General features: G+C 38.5%; 1 protein-coding gene across 1 annotated transcript; it reads right to left on the reverse strand.

Annotated features, from left to right (window-relative positions):
- Positions 1-486: 486 nt before the first annotated feature.
- LOC106877856 (G-patch domain and KOW motifs-containing protein) lies at positions 487-17,065 on the reverse strand. The gene is made up of 11 exons (XM_014926890.3): positions 16,884-17,065; positions 14,192-14,346; positions 12,981-13,120; positions 12,017-12,120; positions 10,424-10,616; positions 9,727-9,859; positions 8,146-8,314; positions 6,779-6,875; positions 5,552-5,621; positions 4,899-4,984; positions 487-3,988 (listed from the first exon to the last, which is right to left on the reverse strand). Exons 1-11 carry the CDS (start codon positions 17,048-17,050, stop codon positions 3,854-3,856), a joined length of 1,449 nt encoding a protein of 482 aa, XP_014782376.1. The 5' UTR covers positions 17,051-17,065; the 3' UTR covers positions 487-3,853.
- Positions 17,066-23,238: the final 6,173 nt, after the last annotated feature.

The following is a 23,238-nucleotide window of genomic DNA, read 5'->3' on the forward strand; positions in this document are numbered from 1 at the left end:
AATAATATTATTCTTTCTTTTCTTTTTTTTTTTCATGTGTGTTCAGTCACTTGACTGCGGTCATGCTGGAGCGCTGCCTTTAGTCAAACAAATCGACCCCAGGACTTATTTTTTGTAAGCCTAATACTTATTCTATTGGTCTCTTTTGCCAAACCGCTAAGTTATGGGACATGTTTCTGAGTCTTTGCTCATCTCTGGATGCAGGCTTAGCTGGGTGGAGGTGCTTGTCTCCCCCTTGTAAACACAAGGACACAGGAAATATGTCAAGGCCAACAGGAAGCAGTGCAGCTTCCTAGGTCTAACCAACAGTAGTATTATTCCCTTCAGGGGACTGTCACATTAAGTTGACAGCATGCAACTACTTCATCGTATCACTACTGCATAAATCTCTCTGAGAGATTTAGAAATGTATTATTTCTGATTTTCAATTGATAGAAAAAACAAACAATAACAGCAATATGACAAAAACAACAAACAACTACGGCATGAGAACTTAAAATAAACTTTATATACAGAATGGAATAAATTGTTTGAGTACAATATAAAACAGGGTGGATTTTATTTCATACGGTCAGTCATTGCAAGGGTTTGGAGAGACCAATATGGTCTGAATGATCAGTGACCAGAGGGAGCTGTAAAATCTCCCTCCCATCACACAGTACTGTTTAAAATAAAGGAAGGACACATCAGATGATGTAGTCCTAGATACACCATATCTGAAAAAAAATGGGTGAATAATCATGGCTTGGATACTTTAATCATATGTATGTCTGATCAGACAGACAACTAAACGACAACAACAATAACATGCATATCTGTACAATACAAAGAATGGTAGGTGTAATTGGTACAATATATTGGATGACCAGCAGAATCTGTACACAATGAATGACCAGCATGTTTTGTACAATGAATAACCGGTTGTACTATGTAAAATGAAATCACCAGTAAAATGGTATTTGCTCTAGTTGTGACCAGTCACACTGAATGCAGTAATGAGTAACCAATGGGGTAATGTGGTGTGGCTCGAGCAGTCCAGCTACAGAGAACTTTGCTGCAGATGACCAGTTCGATAATGTAACAGTGTCAATTGATCAATCAAACTGCAGAGAATCCTGTTCAAACTGACCAGTTGAACGATGTGGCGTTGTAGGTTGACCAATCCAACTACTAATTGTGAATGACCAGATGACGAAATGCAATAAAGAGAAATATATACAAACTGAATGACCAGCAATATTAAGGGGAGCGAGTTAGTTGATATATACTGACCCACCCCAGTGCTTGACTGGTACTTATTTTATCAATCCTGAAAGGATGAAAGGTAAAGTTGATCCTGGCAGAATTTGAACTCAGAATGTAAAGAGCTGGTAACAGTATGGAATTGATATTAAAGACATCTGAAAAGTAGTGAGGTGGCAGAATCATTGGTTTGTCAAACAAAATGTTTAGCAGAATTTCTTCAAGATTAAAGGCGGCGAGCTGGCAGAAACGTTAGCACGGCGGGCGAAATGCTTAGCGGTATTTCGTCTGCCGTTACGTTCTGAGTTCAAATTCCGCCGAGGTCGACTTTGCCTTTCATCCTTTCGGGGTCGATAAATTAAGTACCAGTTACACACTGGTGTCGATATAATCGACCTAATCCCTTTGTCTGTCCTTGTTTGTCCCCTCTATGTTTAGCCCCGTGTGGGCAATAAAGAAATAAGAATTTCTTCCAGATTTACATTCAGAGTTCAAATTTGCTTTTCCCGCCTTTTGGGGTTTATTTATTTATTTATGTGTTTCAGCCAAGTGGCTGCGGTCATGCGGTCATGATGAAATAAATACCAGTTCAGCATCAATAATCAATTAGTCCCTCCCGACAAAATTTCGAATAGAAGAAAAGATTATTAAATGCATTTTGATTACACAGCAGTTGAACTATCTACTTAAAAACATCTGATTGTCACCTTAATTATTCTGTCTCTCTTTAATCCTGCCTTTTCTTGTCTCCTTAATTATCTTTACCCTGCCCCACACTTCGCATAATTACCGATAGTCCGACCCCATCCTTCAATTACCTTCACCTGCCCCACACTCCTGCATCATAACCCTAAAGCCCTAATCACCCATCAATGCCCCCCCCCCCATCAACTTCCTCTGTGAAATCACACCTAGCCAAGTCAATGCAAATACAAACCAAAATGGTCAGCAGTTCAAATCCTTTCACCAGCATTGTACTGCATCCATGGCCCACACACTCATCACACTTAGGAATAAATATGTACCAAGCATGGATATAGCTGGATAAGTATCAACAGCACTGTGTATATAACGAGTGTGCTTTGTTGCAATGTTGCATACAAAAACTCCTATGGGAGATGTGCATATAAAAAGAGATCCACTTCCCTGGCTTCTTTTCTGGAAATCCTATCAATGCTTCATCTGTAGAGATTACCGTATTTTCCGGTGTATAAGCTGCTATTTTTTACTTGGGAAATTAAGTGTGTGGCTTACAGGAAGGTGCACCTAATGTATGCATTTTTTATAAGTTTCAGGAGGAATATAATTTGTGTATGGAGACCAAATGATTCCACTGATTTTTTTTTCAGAGGAAAGGTTGGTTGGTGAACAATGTGAAAGACTACGGCTACAGTACATTGATGCCCAGAAGAAAACAAAGCATATTTGTTTTGTTTTACCTTCATGTTTTGATAATGTTATTTTTAATCTAAAAAAGACTTTAATATTAATGAAATGTGTTTGCTGTTGATTATAGTAAGATAAAATCATAACAATAACATCTCATAGTTGTAAAATAAGGCATTTTGAAACTACATACATGTCAACAACAAAAAAAGCTAGCTGCAGACCTGTAGCTCTATGGGCCTTTTAAACACCAGTGTGCTTTATGTGTGCATAAAACCGAAATTTCCCCCCAAATTCGGCCCTGCAGCTTAAATACCTATGCGTTTTATAGACCACAAAATACGGTACTAGAGGCCAGAAGAGACTGTCTATAATTTTCCATTTAGGTAAACTATAATGAAAGTCAACCCACAGCAGTAATATTGATTTCAAATTTTGGCACAAGGCCAACAAGTTCGGTAGGGAGGAGTAAGTTGATTACATCAACCCCAGTGCTCAAGTGGTACTTATTTTATCAACCCCAAAAGGATGAAAGGCAAAGTCGACCTAGGCGGAATTTGAACTCAGAATGCAAAGATGGACAAAAAGCTGCTAAGCATTTTGCCACTTTGCTGCCCTAATTCACAACAGTAATATTGCTATAAATAATTTCATTCCCCCAAATCTCAAATGTGAATTTCATATCAATGAATGAACGACTTCTACTTATACACTGATCGTCTTTCTACTTGGGTAATCCACTCCATTATTGTAATGAAATATGATACATGGTACAGTGACTGCTCAGATCATTAAATAGAAATTTCAAAAATCCACTATGATAGTACATAATTGGGAGATAGGCCTAACTAATCGATACCTACGTAGAATCAGAGTCCTGTATGACAGTACATGGTTGATAGGCCTAACTAATCGATGTCTAGGTAGAACAAGGATCCCAAAGACACTTGATAAAAGATAGATAGACAGAAGGAGGGAGGACGACAGAGAGAAATTCTGAGAAGGAGAGGGAGATAGAGTAAAGATAAGTATAGAAGATGTCGCATGCTGTCTTTATGTGGTGTTGTCAGTTCAATCAGCTGCTTTTAGAGATGTCTACCACAGCAACAAACATCAGACATGTAGAACATGTGGCATTCTGTCTTCCTCATGTGTAGTCTGTGTCGAGGGAGCTAATCTTTCTCCATTCTTCCTTTCTCTGACGCCAACAATCATCTTATAGACATTAATAGTGTTCAGAGACATTGCCGACATATTCACTGATGCTATCGTAGCCCATCTTCATTATGGTGTCTTGTTCCCCGACCAACTGGAGAGTGGCCTCACATTTAGATTTGTCTTTCTTCAACACTTCACCAACCTACAGGAAAAACAAACAACAAAAATATTACAACTCAAGGTTTTCTTGCTTTCTGTATTTTTTTTTTAATTGTTTTTCTTCTTCTCCCTCCTCTCATTCAGTTAAATTCATGAGTGACGAGAGTCTAAAATTTCAGACTGGGTCTTCACACCATTAATCCCTTTGTTGCTGGATAAGACTCCAGTGAAGACTTTGTTCTTCATGGCAGCAAGGTCTTCGGTTACCAACAGGAGGACACAGAAATATCCATCAATGATTATTCCTCTTCCTATTTCCCAATATCTAATTACACTATGGATTAATTGATTTTCAATGTAAAATAAGCAACAACCCTAAACAAAAAGAAAAAAAAATAGAATAAAGGCCCATTGATGGGATCCAAACTATTGAGACCCCCTTCGGTCATGACTGACCATGGGATTGCACCTAGAAAGTTACCCTTCCAGGCACAAGTCTGGGCAAGATTGTTTATGGAAGACCAGCAGTTGCCCATGCATACTGGCCTCTCCTCGCTACCAGTGTTATCCAAGGGAAAGGCAAAGGCTGATACAGCTCGGCACCTGTGACGTCGCAACCCATTTCTACAGCTGAGTGAACTGGAGCAATGTGAAATAAAGTGTCTTGCTCAAGAACACAACACGCAGCCCGGTCCGGGATTCGAACTCACAACCTCACGATCGTAAGCTCGACGCTCTAACCACTGAGCCATGCGCCTTCACTATCCAAGCTATTAACAGCAGAATAAATAGATTTAAGTAATTAATTAGAAATAGAGGAATTTTCATTCAAATGCTAACAAGTTTGTCTGACAAGTGATACCCTTAAATAGACATCACTTGTTGGAAGAAGAACAGGGCCCTAAAACAATGTGATTAACTGTGACAGAATGACATAAAATAGCAATTATTACCTGTCCTTTATATTTGCCACTGAGAATCATCACAAAACCTGGACTGTCCTTTGGAATGACAGTTTCCAACATCCGCTGGCTAATTTCTGGAAGGCAAGAAATGCATCAGTTAATACAGAGTTCAAAGAGAAAGGAAACTCCTCTTAGAAGGCCATAGCAGATCCTAAACTAGTGGCCCTCGACCATTTTTTCATAGGAACATTATTATATTATAGTACAGCACTCCTCACACACACTGTACTCTGTACTACCAATTTGTAAATATTTATGGAGAAAAAAATATATGTTAGTGACAGAGGCAGTATCAATGCCAAGAGGTAATATCTATTCCCTTTGTGCGGGTGACAAGTAAAAGCACCCACTACATTCTCTGAGTGGTTGGCGTTAGGAAGGGCATCCAGCTGTAGAAACTCTGCCAAATCAGATTGGAGCCTGGTGTAGCCATCTGTTTTCACCAGTCCTCAGTCAAATCGTCCAACCCATGCTAGCATGGAAAGCAGACGTTAAACGACGACGACGACGATGAAGTTAATCTGCAGAAGACTACAATCATATCCAGGAGCTGAGGTGCCTCTAACCCTAATACCAACTAAACCAGTCTCATTGTACATTATTCAAACGTTTTTTTTTTTAAATACACCAAGGTTACTCACCTTCCAGTAATCTCCCTTCGTCAGTTTTACAAATACAGTTCTCCTTTGAGAGGATGTCTTCAACAACTACCTGTAATATAATAATAATAATAATAATAATAATCCTTTCTACTAAAGGCACAAGGCCTGAAATTTTGGGGAAGGGGTCTAGTCGATTACATCAACCCTTGGGTTTCACTGGTACTTAATTTATCGACCCCAAAACGACAAAAGGCAGAGTTGACCATGGTGAAATTATTTGAGCTCAGGACATAGCGATGGCTGAAATGCCGCTAAGTATTTCGTCCAACATGCTAATGATTCTACCAGCTTACTGCCTTAATAATAATAATTTTTGGTACTGAAAGTACAAGGCCTGAAATTTGGGGTGAGGGGACTAGTCGGCAAAGTCAACCTTGGTGGAATTTGAACTCAGAATGTAGCAGCAGACGAAATACCGCTAAGCATTTCGAGTGTAGGTACCTTGAGAGAAAAGTTGGACCTAAGAAGCATCAGTTGTGGTGTGCAAGTGAGACAATTGCGCTGGTATGGTCATTTGGCAAGAATGGATGAGGATAGCTGTGTGAAAAAGTGCCACAGCCTTGCGGTTGAGGGTACCTGTGGAAGAGGTAGACCCAGGAAGACTTGGGATGAAGTGGTGAAGCACGATCTATGAACATTAGGCCTCACCGAGGCAATGACTTGTGATTGAGACCTTTGGAAATATGCTGTGTGTGAGAAGACTCGGTAAGACAAGTTAGACCATAACCCGTGGCCTTTACCAGGGGTGTAGCCAGCCCACTTATGCGTACCTTTCCTTCTTTGGACACAAAACCCTGCTTGCAAAGACCTGTTGAGGCAAGTGAAATCGAAATCGAAAACTGAACCAAATTCGTTGACTGGCACCCATGCCAACCTTCCTTCATTGGACACTAAACTCTCACTGTCATACAAGCAATGTTGATTTCTAGTGTTCCATGAAAAACATGCCTGGTCACGAGGAAATATTACTTTACCTGAAAACATGTGAGGGTTGGTGACAGGAAAGGTATTCAGCAGTTGATAGACTTGCCTCAACAAAATCTATCAAATCCATGCAAGCATGGAAAAGAGGATGTTAAATGATGACGATGACGACAATCTTCTTTCAGTTTCTACCTACTAACACACACACACACACACATACAGGTGCATATTGTTATTATGCATGAGTCATCATATATTTACATGGATATAAATGTGGCTTACCTTGCTTTTGTAGTATTTCCCCTTTTTGTATGATTTGTCAATGATTCTGACTCTGATTTGGGGTCGCAGCCAAATAGAACTGTTACCATTGGTGCTCCTGAGGAAAGAAAGAAAGGAAAACAAAAAAACTTTCAATAAAATATATACACACGTATGTATGTATGTAAGCATGCATATTATTTTGTTATGGCATAGTGATACTAATAACCTGGTGTTAGTACTCAATATACATACACTTCAGAACAAAGGCTTTTCTGTGTATATGTATGTGTGTATGTATATATATATATATATATATATATATATATATATATATATATATATATAAATGTAAATGCTTTCCCACATAAAATTGCACTTCATTTTTGAAGCGCTAAAACTATAAGGTAATATAAAAGCACTTAATTACGAGTGTATTGCATCTTATAGCAGAAAAAAAACTAATGAATTTCATGGCATGGTTTCCATATATTGGGTCATCCCATAAATAATGCAGTTTTTTTAATACTTCTTTTATTTTTCAAAATTAAGATAAGCAAAATTCTTTTTTAAACTAAAATATACTCTCCTTCATTTTCTACAATGCTTTTCCCTCTATCTGGTAGACTTGCAAGGCCCCTCTTCCAATATTCACTTGACCGTGACGAAAAATACTCCTCTAGTACTCTTCTGATCTCATCTACAGAATTCATATTTTTTCCGTACAAATGATTTTGGAGACTGTGGAATAAATGATAATCAGATGGGGCAATGTGCAGTGAATATGGTGGATGGGGCAATGTGCAGTGAATATGGTGGATGGGGCATCGTTTCCCATTTAAACTGCTCCAGCCTTTGGAGTGTCATCCTCGCTGTATGTGGCCAAGCATTATCCTGATGGAAGAACACCTTTCGTCTTGAAACCAAAGATGGTCAATTTTCTTCTAGCGCTGATCTAAGCCATTCAAACTGCTTGCAGCACATCTCCTTTGTTATCGTCTGGTTTGTGTTTAAAAGTTCAAAGTGGATTAAACCTTTCATATCCCACCAAACAGATAACAACACCTTACATGGGTGAAGACCTTTAGCCCAGCGTGCCAGTGTTTCTCTTTTCCCTACCCACAGTCTTCGGTACTTGACATTTTCATAGAGAACCTATAGCAAATCACCAGAAGTTTCAGTCATGTGTTATAACCCCCATGGGACTCAACATCTAAAGATTGTATTTCACCACCCCACCCTGGATCTACCTCTTTCACAGGTTCCCTCTGCAGTTAGAGATCAGGATAATGATAGCAATAAATGTCAATTACAATGACGATGTTGATAGTAATTATAATAACGGTAATGGTGATGATGCTAATAATAAATGTAGTGAAAATACAAACCTTTGATGATCCGATTTATGTTTTTTGTGTCTGTGAGAGTTGCCATTATCATAGGAGGCGTGCGCACGTTTTTCCCCACTTCTTGAGCTGTTTTCTTTCTTCGACATTTCAAGTTCTTTCTCTTTCTTCTTTTCTTCTTCTAACTTATATTCATCAACTTTCACTTTATCTAAAACCAAACAAACCAGTTCAATTTCAACACTTTCCATGCATTTTCTTATTTAATCAGCTTCCTATCTTTTTAACAAAAATTTCTCCTTCATATACTTAATCTATGTGACATCATGTAATGACTATATCTGATGGCATACATGTTGAAATTTTTAGTCAAAAATGTGGCAAAAAAATCCCAAATCACTCTGGGTTTTGTATGTGAAATTGCACCTCCCCTAAAGTTTAATGCACTGAAAACATTTTTTTCTTCTGATTATGCACTGCTGAAATTGGGATGCATTTTGTATGCTCATTCAGCTTTTATGCCATCAAATATGGTAGACCCTACACATATATTCCTTATGAACTAAAAAATATCAGCCAACTAGCATGTTCTGAAGACATTAGTGAAGCCTGTGGATGAAACTAGTACATGACAGACTCATCTGCTTTCAGAATAGTAAGCTAATGATTGAACCCTTAGTTGCGGTTTCCTAAAAATTCAAGCAACTGCATGGAGGCCACTTCAGAAGCATAAATTGCTACCGCAGCAAGGTCCAACCTTCACAGTCTCTGCTACTGGATAAACAACCTACCTCTTTTTACTCTTTTACTTGTTTCAGTCAGTTGACTGCGGCCATGCTGGAGCACCGCCTTTAGCCAAGCAGATTGACCCCAGGACTTATTCTTTGGAAGCCTAGTACTTATTCTATCGGTCTCTTTTGCCGAACTGCTAAGTTACAGGGACGTAAACACACAAGCATCGGTTGTCAAGCGATGTTTGGGGGGGGGGGGCAAACACAGACACACACACACACACACATATATATACGAGCCTGGTGTAGCCATCCGGTTGCACCAGTCCTCAGTCAAATCGTCCAACCCATGCTAGCATGGAAAGCGGACGTTAAACGATGATGATGATGATGATATACATATATACAACGGGCTTCTTTCAGTTTATGTCTACCAAATCCACTCACAAGGCTTTGGTCAGCCCGAGGCTATAGTAGAGTCCAAGGTGCCACGCAGTGGGACTGAACCCGGAGCCATGTGGTTGGTAAGCAAGCAACTTACCACACTGCCACTCCTGCGCCTCAACAAAATGAATAAAAAACTTTTCTAATCTTAAAACAGATCAGTAATAAAACATTTTACAACAGATCAGTTGCAAAAGATCTTTGAGACGCATCAGAAATAGAAGATCTTTAGAAACATTTGTAAAAGAAAATTTGAAGAAATATCAAGAAATCTTAAGACATTTTAATGAGTCATGTTAAAATATTTTATGATTGATCGGTAATAAAATGTCTTACAACACATCAAAAGAAGATCTTAGTAACTAATTAATAAATCATTAACTCTACAACTGAAAATAATGGTTGAATAACAAATAAAAACAAAGAAACACATTGATTAATAACTCACTCAGGTATTTGTGGTATTTGTCGTACTCCTTCTTGTGTACCAGCCGTATGGTGTACTGGCTGACTGTGATGGTGTTGCTGTTGATGGATAGTTTTACCAGTACTCGTGCATTGTCTTCATCAACTCCTACAACCTGAGAGAGACAGAAAAAAAGAGAAAATAAATATCTCCCTATCTCAGTGTTGTTATATTCTCTCTCTCTCTCTCTCTGTCTGTCTTTCTTCAATGAAACACACATCTTCATAAAGACGCATGCATCATCATCATCATCATTTAACATCTGTTTTCCATGCTGGTATAGGTTGGACAGTTTGACAAGAGCTTGACATGTCTTTTCAAGCGCAGCAAACCACCAGGCGTCTCAGTCCCCTGTTATTCCCACATTAAAAATAAAATCTGGAAAAGATGTGGCCAATCTCCTTACAATTTCATAAAGACCTAAACAAGCACCTTTGTAGAAATGGCCAGCTAGAAATAGCAGCCAAATCTACTTTAAATTCTACTCTATCATCTTAAAAAAAAAGGGAAGTAGTGCTCATTAGATAATGTAGTCCTGGATCCCCTAAAATGACAGGATTGTTGTGGATGGAATCTATTTTTTTTTATCATAACTGAGTATCAATAGATTTGATCTGGGATCAAACTAGAACAGCAAAAAATAAAACCAGTAAAATATAAAGATGGTCAATGAACTTACAGTTCCATAAAGACCTTTTGAAGACCCTTTCTCAACCACACAGTGTGAACCCGTCTTTAAGACCAAGGGGCTGTCATCACTGTCTTTCTTTTGATGGCTGCCTTTATTGAGGTTTAGTTGTTTCACGGCACTCTTGTCAGCACCGAGACCCATTCCTTTTGGACGAATAACAACATCTGTAGGGTTCACCAACCTGAAAAATAACAAAACTGGATGATTAACCCTTCAGCATTTAAACCATCAGGTCATATCTGGCCCAAATATTCTACCTGCGTTATGTTCAAACTGGCCAGTCACACACACCCTACAAAAGACTAATATTGGTGAAAAACATAATACCCAACACTAGGGTAGGTCTGTGACTCATCAGTCCAGTCATTAGGCTGTGGCCTTCTATTTTTTCATGGAGGTCAACCATCCATCACTGGTTTGCCTGACCTGTCTAGACTTCACCATATTTCTCATGTAAAAAGCATCCAGTCCACACTGTGAAATGGTTGGCATTTGGAAGGGCATCCAGCTGTAAAAAAACATGCCAAAACTGACCTCACCTGTGCTGGTGCCACATAAAAAGCACTCAGTCTACTCTACACAGACACACACACACACACAAATATATACATATGTATATGTATGGCAGGCTTCTTTCAGTTTCCGTCTACCAAATCCACTCACAAGGCTTTGGTCAGTCCGAGGCTTTAGTAGAAGACACTTGCCCAAGGTGCAATGCAGTGGGACTGAACACATATATATGTATGTATGTATGTATATGTGTGTGTGTGTGTGTGTGCATGTGTGTATATGTGTGCGTGCGTGTGTGTGTGTGATGGCATTTCTCAGTTTCCATCTATCAAATCTGCTCACAAGGCTTTGGTCAGCCTGACGCTATAGTAGAAGACACTTGCCCAAGGGATTGAACCCGGAACCATGTGGTTGGGAAGCAAGCTTCTTACCACACAACCATACCTGCACTTATATATGTATATCCTTAATTGCTGTATATCAACAAAGGATGTAAATGCCATTGAAACTGACCCCTTCAAACAAAGACCCTCAGAGATATCTGCACCAACTGAGTTAGTCCCTCATCCCCCACTCACAGTCAGAAATGCCAGGAAGCAGTGATGCCCCAGTGAAAAACCTGAACTATATATATTGTGTTGTTGGCACTCCGTTGCTTACGACGTCGAGGGTTCCAGTTGATCCGTTCAACGGAACAGCCTGCTCGTGAATTTAACATGCAAGTAGCTGAACACTCCACAGACACGTGTACCCTTAATGTAGTTCTCGGGGATATTCAGCATGACACAGTGTGACAAGGCTGGCCCTTTGAATTACAGGCACAACAGAAACAGAAAAAAAGAGTGAGAGAAAGTTGTGGTGAAAGAGTAAAGCAGGGTTCGCCACCATCCCCTGCTGGAGCCTCGTGGAGTTTTAGGTGTTTTCGCTCAATAAACACTCACAACGCCCGGTCTGGGAATCGAAACCGCGATCCTATGACCGCGAGTCCACTGCCCTAACCAATGGGCCATTGCGCCCTCACACTAAATATATATATAAATGGTATAAAGAAACAAAATCTGTCTTACTCACTTTTTATTTTTTCCAATGCCTTCTCCATCTTTCCAGCCCATACCACGGAGTATGGCTTTACCAAAATGTTCAATGGGGACTGAATCATATTCAATGTCTTCAGGCTGCCAATTAAGAACACAAAATAAAATATTCATCAATTTAATTATTAGCTTTGTATCTGTCATTGGTTCAATGCTTCTTCTTTGATGCTCTATTTTGTTTCCGTAAACAGTAGCCCAAACCTCTTGGCAGACACATAGCTTCCCACTATAGTTTGGAAAGCATCAATGGACCACACAATTTGGTTCCTGGAAATCAAGATCAAGAAAGTCTTGCTCGGCAAGTGGTTTCTGTCCACACAGATCTTGCTTTGCTACATTTGCATTATCGTTTGACAAGAAACAGACGAGAGCCTGGTGCAATTCTCCAGTTTACCAACTCCAGTCAGACTGTTTAGCCCAGGGATCTCCAAAGTGGTTGATATCGACTCCTGGGGGTTAATGGGACTATTCAAAGGATCGATAAATGCACATCTACTCTTTTACTCGTTTCAGTCATTTGACTGTGACCATGCTGGAGCACCGCCTTTAGTCGAGCAAATCGACCCCCAGGACTTATTCTTTGGATGCCTAGTACTTATTCTATCAATCTCTTTTGCCGAACCGCTAAGTTACGGGGACGTAAACACACCAGCATCAGTTGTCATGTGATGGGGGGGGGGGAGAAACACAAACACACACACACATATATACGACGGGCTTCTTTCAGTTTCCGTCTACCAAATCCACTCACAAGGCTTTGGTCGGCCCGAGGCTAAAGTAGAAGACACTTGCCCAAGGTGCCACGCAGTGGGACTGAACCAGGAACCATGTGGTTGGTATGCAAGCTACTTACCACACAGCCACTCCTATGCCTACATATGCAAAAAATAAATAAATAAATAAATAAAATAAAAATAAAAATAAAAAACAGCCCTAGTTACCTCATTTGGTCTTAAAGAGACATCAAGTCTATCATCTGTCTCATAACCTGAAGGAATCTGATTCTGAAGAAGCAATGGAATGGCAATTCCTGTATCTTCAACTCCTCTCTCATTCCATTCTTCATTCTGTCTGTTGGCATCTGAAAATAGACAACAAACCTTATGAGACATCTGGTGCTATTTTTTGCTTCACAACTTTTGGAATAGACATGACAAGTCTGACCACTTCAGGAACACACTTTACCTGCTGAGATTCAAATGTGTAATTTTAATTTTAAAAAATTCTTATTGTTTTTCCATCTCAGATTCAGACATGGCTGTGTGGTTACCAAGTTCACTTTACAATTATGTAACCTTTACCATAGCCATTCAATGTTTAAAAACTGTTTAGAGAAAGAAACTTAGCTGTTTCCTGTAATACATACATATAAATCAAAACTTTTTGAGGACCCTTAAAATACTAGAGTGGATCACCAATTTTCTATTTTGCTAGCGTGGACCCCCCCAGAGATCATATGGATGCCAGTTGAGGACCACTGATGCAGAGTCATCAGTAAAATTCATCTCAAAAGACTTTAAAATAGGAACAGAATCAATAGTTATGAAGACATTGATAATTTTGTTATAGTTTGTTTGTCTTATATACCTTTTACATTCTTGTCTGCTTTGCATTAACTGAAGATGGAGTAAGTGAATGGCCTTGTTAGATGCAGCAGGCAAGATTGGGTGGTTAAGAAGTTCACATCCAAACTAAATAGTTTTCGGTTCAGTCTCCATGCGTGACACCTTGGGCAAGTGCTTCCCTTCTATCCATAGTTTCAGGGTAATTAAACACTCGCAAATAAAATTTGGAAAATGGAAATTGTGTGGAGGACTATTGGAGAGGTTGTTTCTATTTATTCTTGGGTAATCTATTTAATCTATCACTCCATTTAACACCTGATCGTAGGGTGTCATTAGCAGGGGCCATCCTGTTGCAAATATTCAGGCCAGGATTGCAGTCAGACAATAATTTCTTTCACTGGTCATGAAAGCCCCCAAAAAAGGTCATGGACAAAGTCATCCCTCTCTGACTAAGCTTTAAAAAAGAGTCAAATACCTAATTCACTTGGTTAGTCCTCAGTCAAATCGTCCAACCCATGCTAGCATGGAAAGCGGACGTTAAGCAATGATGATGATGAATAAAATAAAAGAGGATCCTAGCCCTGTACCTGCAATAATTTCTTTGGCTGCCAAATCTTCCAAAGAATTTGAAGGGTTTTCTCCTTTATTGTTGGCTGGTTTCTTGTCTTGGTTGGTCTTCTGCCAAACGTTTTTTTTGATACATGGTATAACATATTCTTTTGGTTCGTCATTTATCTTGGAGCTGCAGAAATAAGGACAATGGAATATTGCTCACATTGGACCAAGTACAATAACATCATTATTAAAAGTAACAATATCAACACTGATGTTTATTGAAATTAAAATTGGTGATGGTTCTTATGTTTAGGAGATCATGTCATTGATACAGTAACAACTCAGTGAAGTTAAAAAGTTTAATTTTAAGGGGACGGGAGAGGTATTTTCTTTGATGTAAATCAGTGTAGAGATACACTTACAACTGTGCCATGCATCTCAAGCATTTATTCTCCTTTGTGCAATACTTCATTTTGCCCAGGTTTATAAAAAGAGAAAGTCACACCACCAATCACTTTCTTCTTGAAAAATGAGCTCATCTGTGAAATTTTGGCTACTGCGACGTAAAACTGTGGTATATAATTTGTGCCACAATGGTATCTGATTCATTGTCATAACATACAAACAAATTGATCCTTTACACTAACAAGTAAACCTTTATGTGTTTGCTTAACCTTTTTCAAATAACAGCCAAATTTCCCTCAAATAACATTCTACTGCCTTTAGAGAAGATGATCAAAATAAATAATCTAGTCTCTTACGTGGCTGTGTGGTAAGATGCTTACTTCCCAACTACATGGTTCCAGGTTCAGTCACACTCCATGGCAACTTCAGCAAGTGTCTTCTACTATAGCTTCAGGCTGACCAAAGCCTTGTGAATGGATTTGGTAAACAGAAACTGAAATAAGCCCGTCGTGTATATGTATGTATGTATGTATATATATATATATATATATATATATATATATATATATATAATTCAAATTACGACAAACGTAAATAAACAAACGAAGTTTTCTTTTAGAAGCGTTGAGTTATCTTTTTAGAAAGTTAAAGAAGTGATTTTAAATTCTCAATCGCAGAATAATGCTAATAATATAGCCTGAACAGGATAAACTATCCCTATTTTGCAGAGAAAAGTGTAGGTGGCTAGCTGTGGACAGCTAGCCACTTACACTTTTTTCTGCAAAATAGGGATAGTTTATCCTGTTCAGGCTATATATATATATATATGTATGTATATATCCACGTGTGTGTGTCTTTGTATCTGTGTTCGTGACCCCACAACAGCTTGACAACCAGTGACGGTGTGTTTACATCCCCCGTAACTTAGCAGCTTGGTAAAAGAGACCAAGTATAAGTACTAGGCTTTAAAAAAAAATAAGACCCGGGATCGATTTATTCGACTAAAACCCTTCAAGGCAGCACCCCAGTATGGCTGCAGTCAAATGACTACAATAAATAAAAGATAATATATCTTTTAATAAATAACATGGGTTAGTAGTCAAAGCTGGAAAGTCTTTGGCTACAGGTATGCTAGACTGGGGTTCATTTGGAACTAAACAATAACGAATATACGGGGAGGGGGTGAGTACTTGCAACACTGATCATTATTTGTTTGGAAGAAGCATTATCAAAAACATCGTCTTTCGAAAGACAAAGACTGTGGTGATTCGCGAAAGAAAAGGGTTTGTAAAAGAAAAGACGGTGATAGGGTTTATTTAATAAAAAAACAGTTGTTACCAATATATCTAAGTCTCGGTGGTTTCTAAGATATAACGTATTTAATCGATGTTTTCTTTCGGGTAGATATAACTGCTTTGCAAAAAATCGATGTAGGGGTGAATTGATGGAAGCATGGATGTATAAAATACAGCAATACATCTCTTCTTTTATGTAGATGTAAAGGCATAGCAACAGAAGTAGGCCCCGGTCGATGTATGTTTTGGTTTTTCAACATACACTCATATTTTAAAAAATAGCATTTACAGGATAATATATTCAAAACAGCGTGAATATTTACCAAAATAAACGTAAGAAATTATTTTTGAACCAACAAAGGATCGTATATAAGGTCACTCGACCTCCTAGATTCTAGGTTTTCAAACTTTTTGACTTGCGGACCCCTTTATATTTCAGGCTTTACCTTAGGGACCCCCTTATAAACGCTTATGAAATTTACACATGAATATTTGCTTAAAATAACATATATTTTTACATTTATTTATTTAACAGTATTTAACAAATAGGTTTATTGTCAATTAAAAGATTTCGATTAAAAAACATATAAAATCAAATTGCCCATAAAAAGTATTTGCTGTCTTGTCCTTGCGGACCCCCTGTGGTCCGCGGACCACAGTTTGAAAACTCCTGTCCTAGAATAACAGACACATTTCTCACAAATTATACCCTAGTCTTTAAAAGAAATTAATAGGAAGGTATTTGACAATGTAAGCCCGATAAATAAAGATGAGATGGCCACAACTGGAAAGACTTTGGTACGCTTGCCCGTTCAGACCCAACATGAGAATAAACAATAATGGTTTCGAATAAGTGGATTCATTAGCTTTCCGAAATGTCGGTTTCGAATCCTGCTGAAGTCAACTTCACCTAACTCCTTTTCGTGGGAAGGATCTGTTTATATTCCCACAAAACATCCTCCTAGACGTGAATTACGGAATTATGACTTCAAAATATAAATAAACGATAGGTTTTTAACATTACCCTTGGACTTTCTTATCTTCAAATCCTGATACAAAATCAACTTCATCGTTAAAAGCATCTTTAACTTCAGCAATCGAAGATTTTTGTAGCTTCTTTGTGGAACTAAATTTCGAAAAAGTCAAAGTAATTCCTCCGCTTTTCTTGTTTTCGACTTCAGAGGAAGACATTTTATATTATGCTTCACATCCGGTTTCATCTTTACTTCCGGTTCCTTTTTATTTATTTATTTATTTATCAAGGCAGCAAACTGGCAGAGTCGTCAGCACGCTGGACAAGATGTTTAGCGGCATTTCTTCCGACTCGTTACATTCCGAGTTCAAATCCCGCCGAAGTCCACTTTGCTTCTTATCTCTTTGAGGTCGATAAAATAAATTCCAATTGAGAAGTGGGGTCGATGTAATCGTCTAGGCCTCTCCCACAAAATTTCAGACCTTGCGTGTATAGCAAAAAGACTTATTAAAATTGTTATTTTTTAAAACTTTTTTGCCTTCGAATCCTGCCGTGGATAACTTTACCTTTTTTTTAGGTGACGAGCTAGCAGAATCGTTACCATGTTGTTCCAAATGCTTAGCAGTATTTCTTCAGACATTAGAATCCAACTTCAAATCTTACTTTGCCTTTCATCCTTTCAGGATTGATAAAATAAAGTACCAGTCATGTACTGGGTCAGGTGGGATTCTGGTTTAAGTACCCCATATAACCCCCCTCATTACGTTTGTTTATTATTGGGAATTTTCAGGAAATTTTTGCGAATTTGGTGTTCTACACTCAGGAATTCATGCGCCTTTGAAAAAAGAAAATTTGTGATTTAAGGGCGATTTAGCCATTATTTTTAGCTCGTTATAGGACCATCTAATACCTTCTTTGTTTCTTGGTCACTCTAACAGGTATTGATATTTCTCAATACTCTTATCCCCATAAACACATTTAATGGAATGATGGTGCCCCCAGGGGCGGTACAGTGTTGGTATTTAAGCAAAAAATTTGGAATGTCTGTATTTTAAACTGATTTTGAAAAAAAAAATCGAAAAAGTGGAAATTTTAAATATATAGGGAGGAAGGTTTAAAAAATTAAAAGAATTTTTTTTTTTTCATGGCATAATATATATATTGATATATTTGTTTAATTTTTTTATTCATTCAAATATAATATATTTAGGAATGCATTATACAATGTATAGTGGAGGCGCAATGGCCCAGTGGTTAGGGCAGCAGACTCGCAGTCTTAGGATCACGGTTCTGATTCCCAGACCGGGCGTTGTGCGTGTTTATTGAGCGAAAATACCTAAAGCTCCACGAGGCTCCGGCAGGGGATGGTGGCGAACCCTGCTGTACTCTTTCACCACAACTTTCTCTCACTCTTTCTTCCTGTTTCTGTTGTGTCTGTAATTCAAAGGGTCAGCCTTGTCACACTCTGTGTCATGCTGAATCTCCCTGAGAACTACGTTAAGGGTACACGTGTCTGTAGAGTGCTGGGCCACTTGCACGTTAATTTCACGAGCAGGCTGTTCCCTTGATCGGATCAATGGAACACTCGTCGTCGTAACCAACAGAGTGCCAACATACAATGTATATGGGGGTGCTTCTAGGAAAATTTGGCTGCTATTTCTAGGAAATCAAGAAACTGTGTAGAGGTTCCCTTGCTGTGCGACCTGTTACTGAACTGAAGGAAGATAATTCTAAGCCTATACTGATAAAGCCCAATGTAGAATCATTGCTCCAGTTTCCTCAAAACAGGTTCCCTGAAGGAGTTCCTGGATTCCAAAACATAAAGTGTCTTTAAATAATGTCGAATAAACATTTATCTTCTTCAGCAAAATTATATTCAACAATTCAAAAATAATATCATTATTTTAAGTTTATGTATTTGTTTTACAAGATTCCTGATGTGAAATCATTCTGCCAGCTCACCACCTTTGAGAAGAAGCTATATTAATGATGGTTTATCATGGGTTGTGTTCATCATCACCACCACTTTCTCCATCAAATTGATATTATCTATACGGGTGCATGGTGTACCACGCACCAGATGTTGAAGTGACTGCAGAACAATGTGATGTGAAGTGTTTTCCTCAGGAACACAATGCACTGTCCAGTTTAGGAATTGAAACCACAATCTGGCAATTGTGAGTGCAATCAGAATATAAATTGGAATGTATGAGACAGATTGTAATTTATGTTGACTGGGCACAAGGTTTGATAAGGTTGGGTGAAAGGAAAGATAATGTTGTGATGTTCGTGCATTTTTCAAGGGCTGTTGGTGTTCAAAGATGAAATGGCTTCAACCAAGGACTGAAACTGCATTGAAGGTCTTGGCTTGTCAGAAGCTGACCTCTTACATTACTCACTTGAAGATGATGATGATGGTGGTGGTGTTAATGAAGATGATGATGATGATGATGGCGTTGATGACGACGACGACGACGATGATGAAAATCAGGATTAAATTGCATCTCTACTATCACCTCAGTGAACTAAAAATAGGGGAGATAAAGAAATTAGGGCTTGAGACTACTATATCAGTCATTTAAGTTGCTCAAGGTTGAGAAAAATAAATTAAAACAATATATATATATATATAAAATAATATATGTAGTGTGTGTGTGTCTAATTAACTAATTAATCACATTAATGATGTAGCACAGATAGAACGTGCTAAATCTACTGACCGTATTTCACACATTTTTTGAAACTCTCTTCACCCTGAACTCATTCCCCTGCCAGCAAACCTATTGAAAAGCAAATAATGAAATAAAGAAAATAATGATAATAATAATAATCCTTTCTCCCAAAGACACAAGACCTGAAATTTAAGAGGAAGGGACTAGTTGATTACATTGACCCCAGTGTTTCACTGGTACTTAATTTATTAATCCTAAAAGGATGAAAGGCAAAGTCGACCTCAGTGGAATTTGAACTCAGAACGTAGTGATAGACAAGATACCGCTAAGCATTTCCCCCAGAGTGCAGTGCTAACGATTCTGCCAGCTTGCCACCTTAATGATAATAATAATAATAATAATAATAATAATAATAATAATAATAATAATAATAATAATAATAATAATAATAATAATAATAATAATAATAATAATAATAATCCTTCCTGCTATAGGCACAAAGCCTGGATTGTCACCTAGGGAGGGTGACAATCGATCACTTGAACCCCAGTACTTGATTGGTACTTAATTTATGGACCCTGAAAGGACGAAAGGCAAAGTCAACCTCAGCAGAATTTGAACTCAGAACACAAAGACATTAATAAGAGCACTCAGAGAGCGCAAACGTCTACCAAGGCAACTCCAATGTTCTCTCAACGATTAGCCAGAGATGATTTTTAAAATGAGAATATCTGAAATAAACTGCTCTCACAAACGAGAATACTAAAAATGAATCCGACCAGTCTCAAAAATTAAGTGAAAAAAACCCAGAAAAATTATCCAGAATCCTTGTCCAGTATCTAATGGATCCCAATGGTAGCCATGGAATGTGAAGGTGGGTGTGCAGGCCGTGTTTGTAATGCTGTGTGTGTGCTGTATGCAGTGGGAACAAGGACAGTATCTTTATGAAGGCCTTTTTTAGTCTATCCACTGATATAGTGTCTTTGTGACACTATATAAAGACATATTTTTTTGTCAGCTGAGTGGACTGGAGCAACGTAGGTAAAGTGTTTTGCTGAAGGACCACAATGCATCATCAGGAATTGAATTCATGACCTCACAATCAAGAATACCCTAACCATTAAGCCATGTGCTTTCACACACATATATAGATAAATTATATATCAGAGAAGATAACAGGATCATGAAATTCATCATCATCATCATCCAGTGTTTTAAATCCAGGTTTTGTTTCCATTAATGGGGGATGGCCAGATCTACCTCAATGCCAAAGCAATCAAGGTAGGCAGGTGGAGCCCACCCCAACCTTTGGACTGGTTGGCTGGTGCCCATTCTCCCTTGCTATCATGAGGCTTTTTGGAGCTGGATTTTCTATGGAATGGTATGCACTTACTTACCCCCAACCTCAGTTTCTAGATATGAGTGGTCCCGAGACCAAGGCATCTACCATGATTTTTAAGAAATGTGGTTGAAAACTACCTCAGGAAGGCAGGGATGCTACTCCCTGAGACCCCTTTCAGAGCCCCACCTACCTAGTTATTGTCAGTTAGTATTGGAGCTTTGGGAACAGGGACAAAGAATTTGAGAACCAACCTTGAAAAACATGATCTTACTTGGTAAACGTATCAATAAGGTTCAGGAAACATATCTACAAGGATCAGCAAGAATTATCTGCAAAGTCCTCAGCGCAAGAATAACTTTTTCTATGGAAAATACAAAATGGTCCTCATCCAAGGTCACAAATTGTTTTGATGGGAAACATGATTAAATTTGACAAAACACCAAACTGTTCTGTGAAACAATAGAAACATCAAAAAACATGTATTCTCCCAGACGAACATGACTTGGTTGGGGGACTTAGTTGTAGCAGGGTTTTGTGGTTAGATGCTTTTGCTGTTGCCAAACTTAACCCCTATTTTTCAAGGGATTGTTTTATATGTGTGTGTGTATGCATGTATATATATATATATATAGTTTTAGGGAAAAGAACCAAGGTTCATGAACTCATTGATGAAAATCCACTGTCACACATTGGTTCTTTTCCTTAAAACTATATATTTATATATATTTTATACTGTGACACTTAATTTAATTTTAATTTTTAATAAATTGATTTTAACTGAGTTTTTACCTGTAATTTTGGATCTTATCCCTAATATTATTATATATATATGTATGTATATACATACATGTGTGTATGTGTGTTTATATATATATATATACACATACATGTGTGTGTGAGGGCACATGGCCTAGTAGTTCCACTTGCGATTACTAGATCATGAGTTCATTTCCTAGACCGGGTGGTGTGCTGTGTTATATACCCCACACACACGTGTGGACATGCTGTGTTAGATAAATGAAGTAAGCATTTGCATATGTGTGTGTGTATTTCTCTTAACAGTAAGAGATCTTCTTTCCATCCCTGAGGTTGCAAAAAAAACCCCAAAAAACAGAAAGAAAGAAAAGAAAATGACATTCAGTAAATTGGAGACGTTTTAATTGTCCTTTATAATCACATGAAATAATCATGGCATTGACATCTTAATTGTGCTAGAAGACATATATTGCCTGTGGAGAAGTCAAATAGATAACCTACAGGTCATTTGACAGACAGCACACACTTCATCTCACATTGTTCTGTGATCACTTCAAGAACTGGCACGTGGCACACAGTTCACCTGATCAGAAAACATCGATTTGATGGAGAGAGAGTGTGGCCCAAACATTTGATCATTATAAACAAATCATTTGTGCATGTTGTTCGGTAAAAGCTAAACACTCATATATCATCTTCGATGGGAGAATCCACCATGTGTGTGTATATATATATATATATTTCTTAATATTTCACTTAGGCATAGCGAGACTAATAACCTGGTGTAGAACTCAATATGTGGTTAGATGAGTTTTTTTTCTTCTTTTTTTCTGCCCTTTCAAAGCCTAGCCAGGCTCATGGGCCCGGTTTCCCAGATTCTATGGCGTATGTGTTCCCCCCCAGCAGGACGGGACGCCAGTCCATCGCAGCATTACATAAGAAACAGGAAGAAAGAGTGAGAGAAAGTTGGGGCGAAAGAGTACAACAGGGGTCGCCACCACCCCCTGCTGGAGCCTCATGGAGCTTTAGGTGTTTTCGCTCAATAAACACTCACAACGCCCGGTCTGGGAATCGAAACCACGATCCTCCGACTGCGAGTCCACTGCCCTAACCACTGGGCCATTGCGCCTCCATGGTTAGATGAGTACAAAGTGGTAAATAAAAACAAAGTAATGACACCAGAAAAACAAAGGCTATGTAATGAACTTCATTAGCTTACAGCCGTTTCTGCTATAAGATGTGGTGGATTCATAGTTGAGTCACTGGGTAACAGCCTATATCTTCATTGGAGCTTTGAATATGAAATGCACTTTATTTAGGAAAACATTTTTGGAACATACAAGCATTCATCATCATCATCATCATTGTTTAATGTCTGCTTTCCATGCTAGCATGGGTTGGACGATTTGACTGAGGACTGGCGAACCAGATGGCTGCACCAGGCTCCAATCTGATTTGGCAGAGTTTCTACGGCTGGATGCCCTTCCTAGTGCCAACCACTCAGAGAGTGTAGTGAGTGCTTTTACGTGTCACCCACACAGAGGCCAGTCAGGCAGTACTGGCAACGGCCACGCTCAAAATGGTGTCTTTTATGTGCCACCCGCACAAGAGCCAGTCCAGGGGCACTGGCTCGAGC

The sequence above is a fragment of the Octopus bimaculoides genome, chromosome 25, assembly GCF_046866305.1.
Source record: "Octopus bimaculoides isolate indiv1 chromosome 25, ASM4686630v1, whole genome shotgun sequence".
NCBI lineage: Eukaryota > Metazoa > Mollusca > Cephalopoda > Octopoda > Octopodidae > Octopus > Octopus bimaculoides.

Coding starts and splice junctions, on each gene's coding strand:
- LOC106877856 (XM_014926890.3), bottom strand. CDS start 17,050: ATGTCTTCCTCTGAAGTCGAAAACAAGAAAAGCGGAGGAATTACTTTG. Junction 10,617..12,016: donor GGCATTGGAAAAAATAAAAA/GTGAGTAAGACA, acceptor GTTATTTTTCAG/GTTGGTGAACCCTACAGATG. Junction 5,622..6,778: donor GGAAATACTACAAAAGCAAG/GTAAGCCACATT, acceptor ATTATATTACAG/GTAGTTGTTGAAGACATCCT.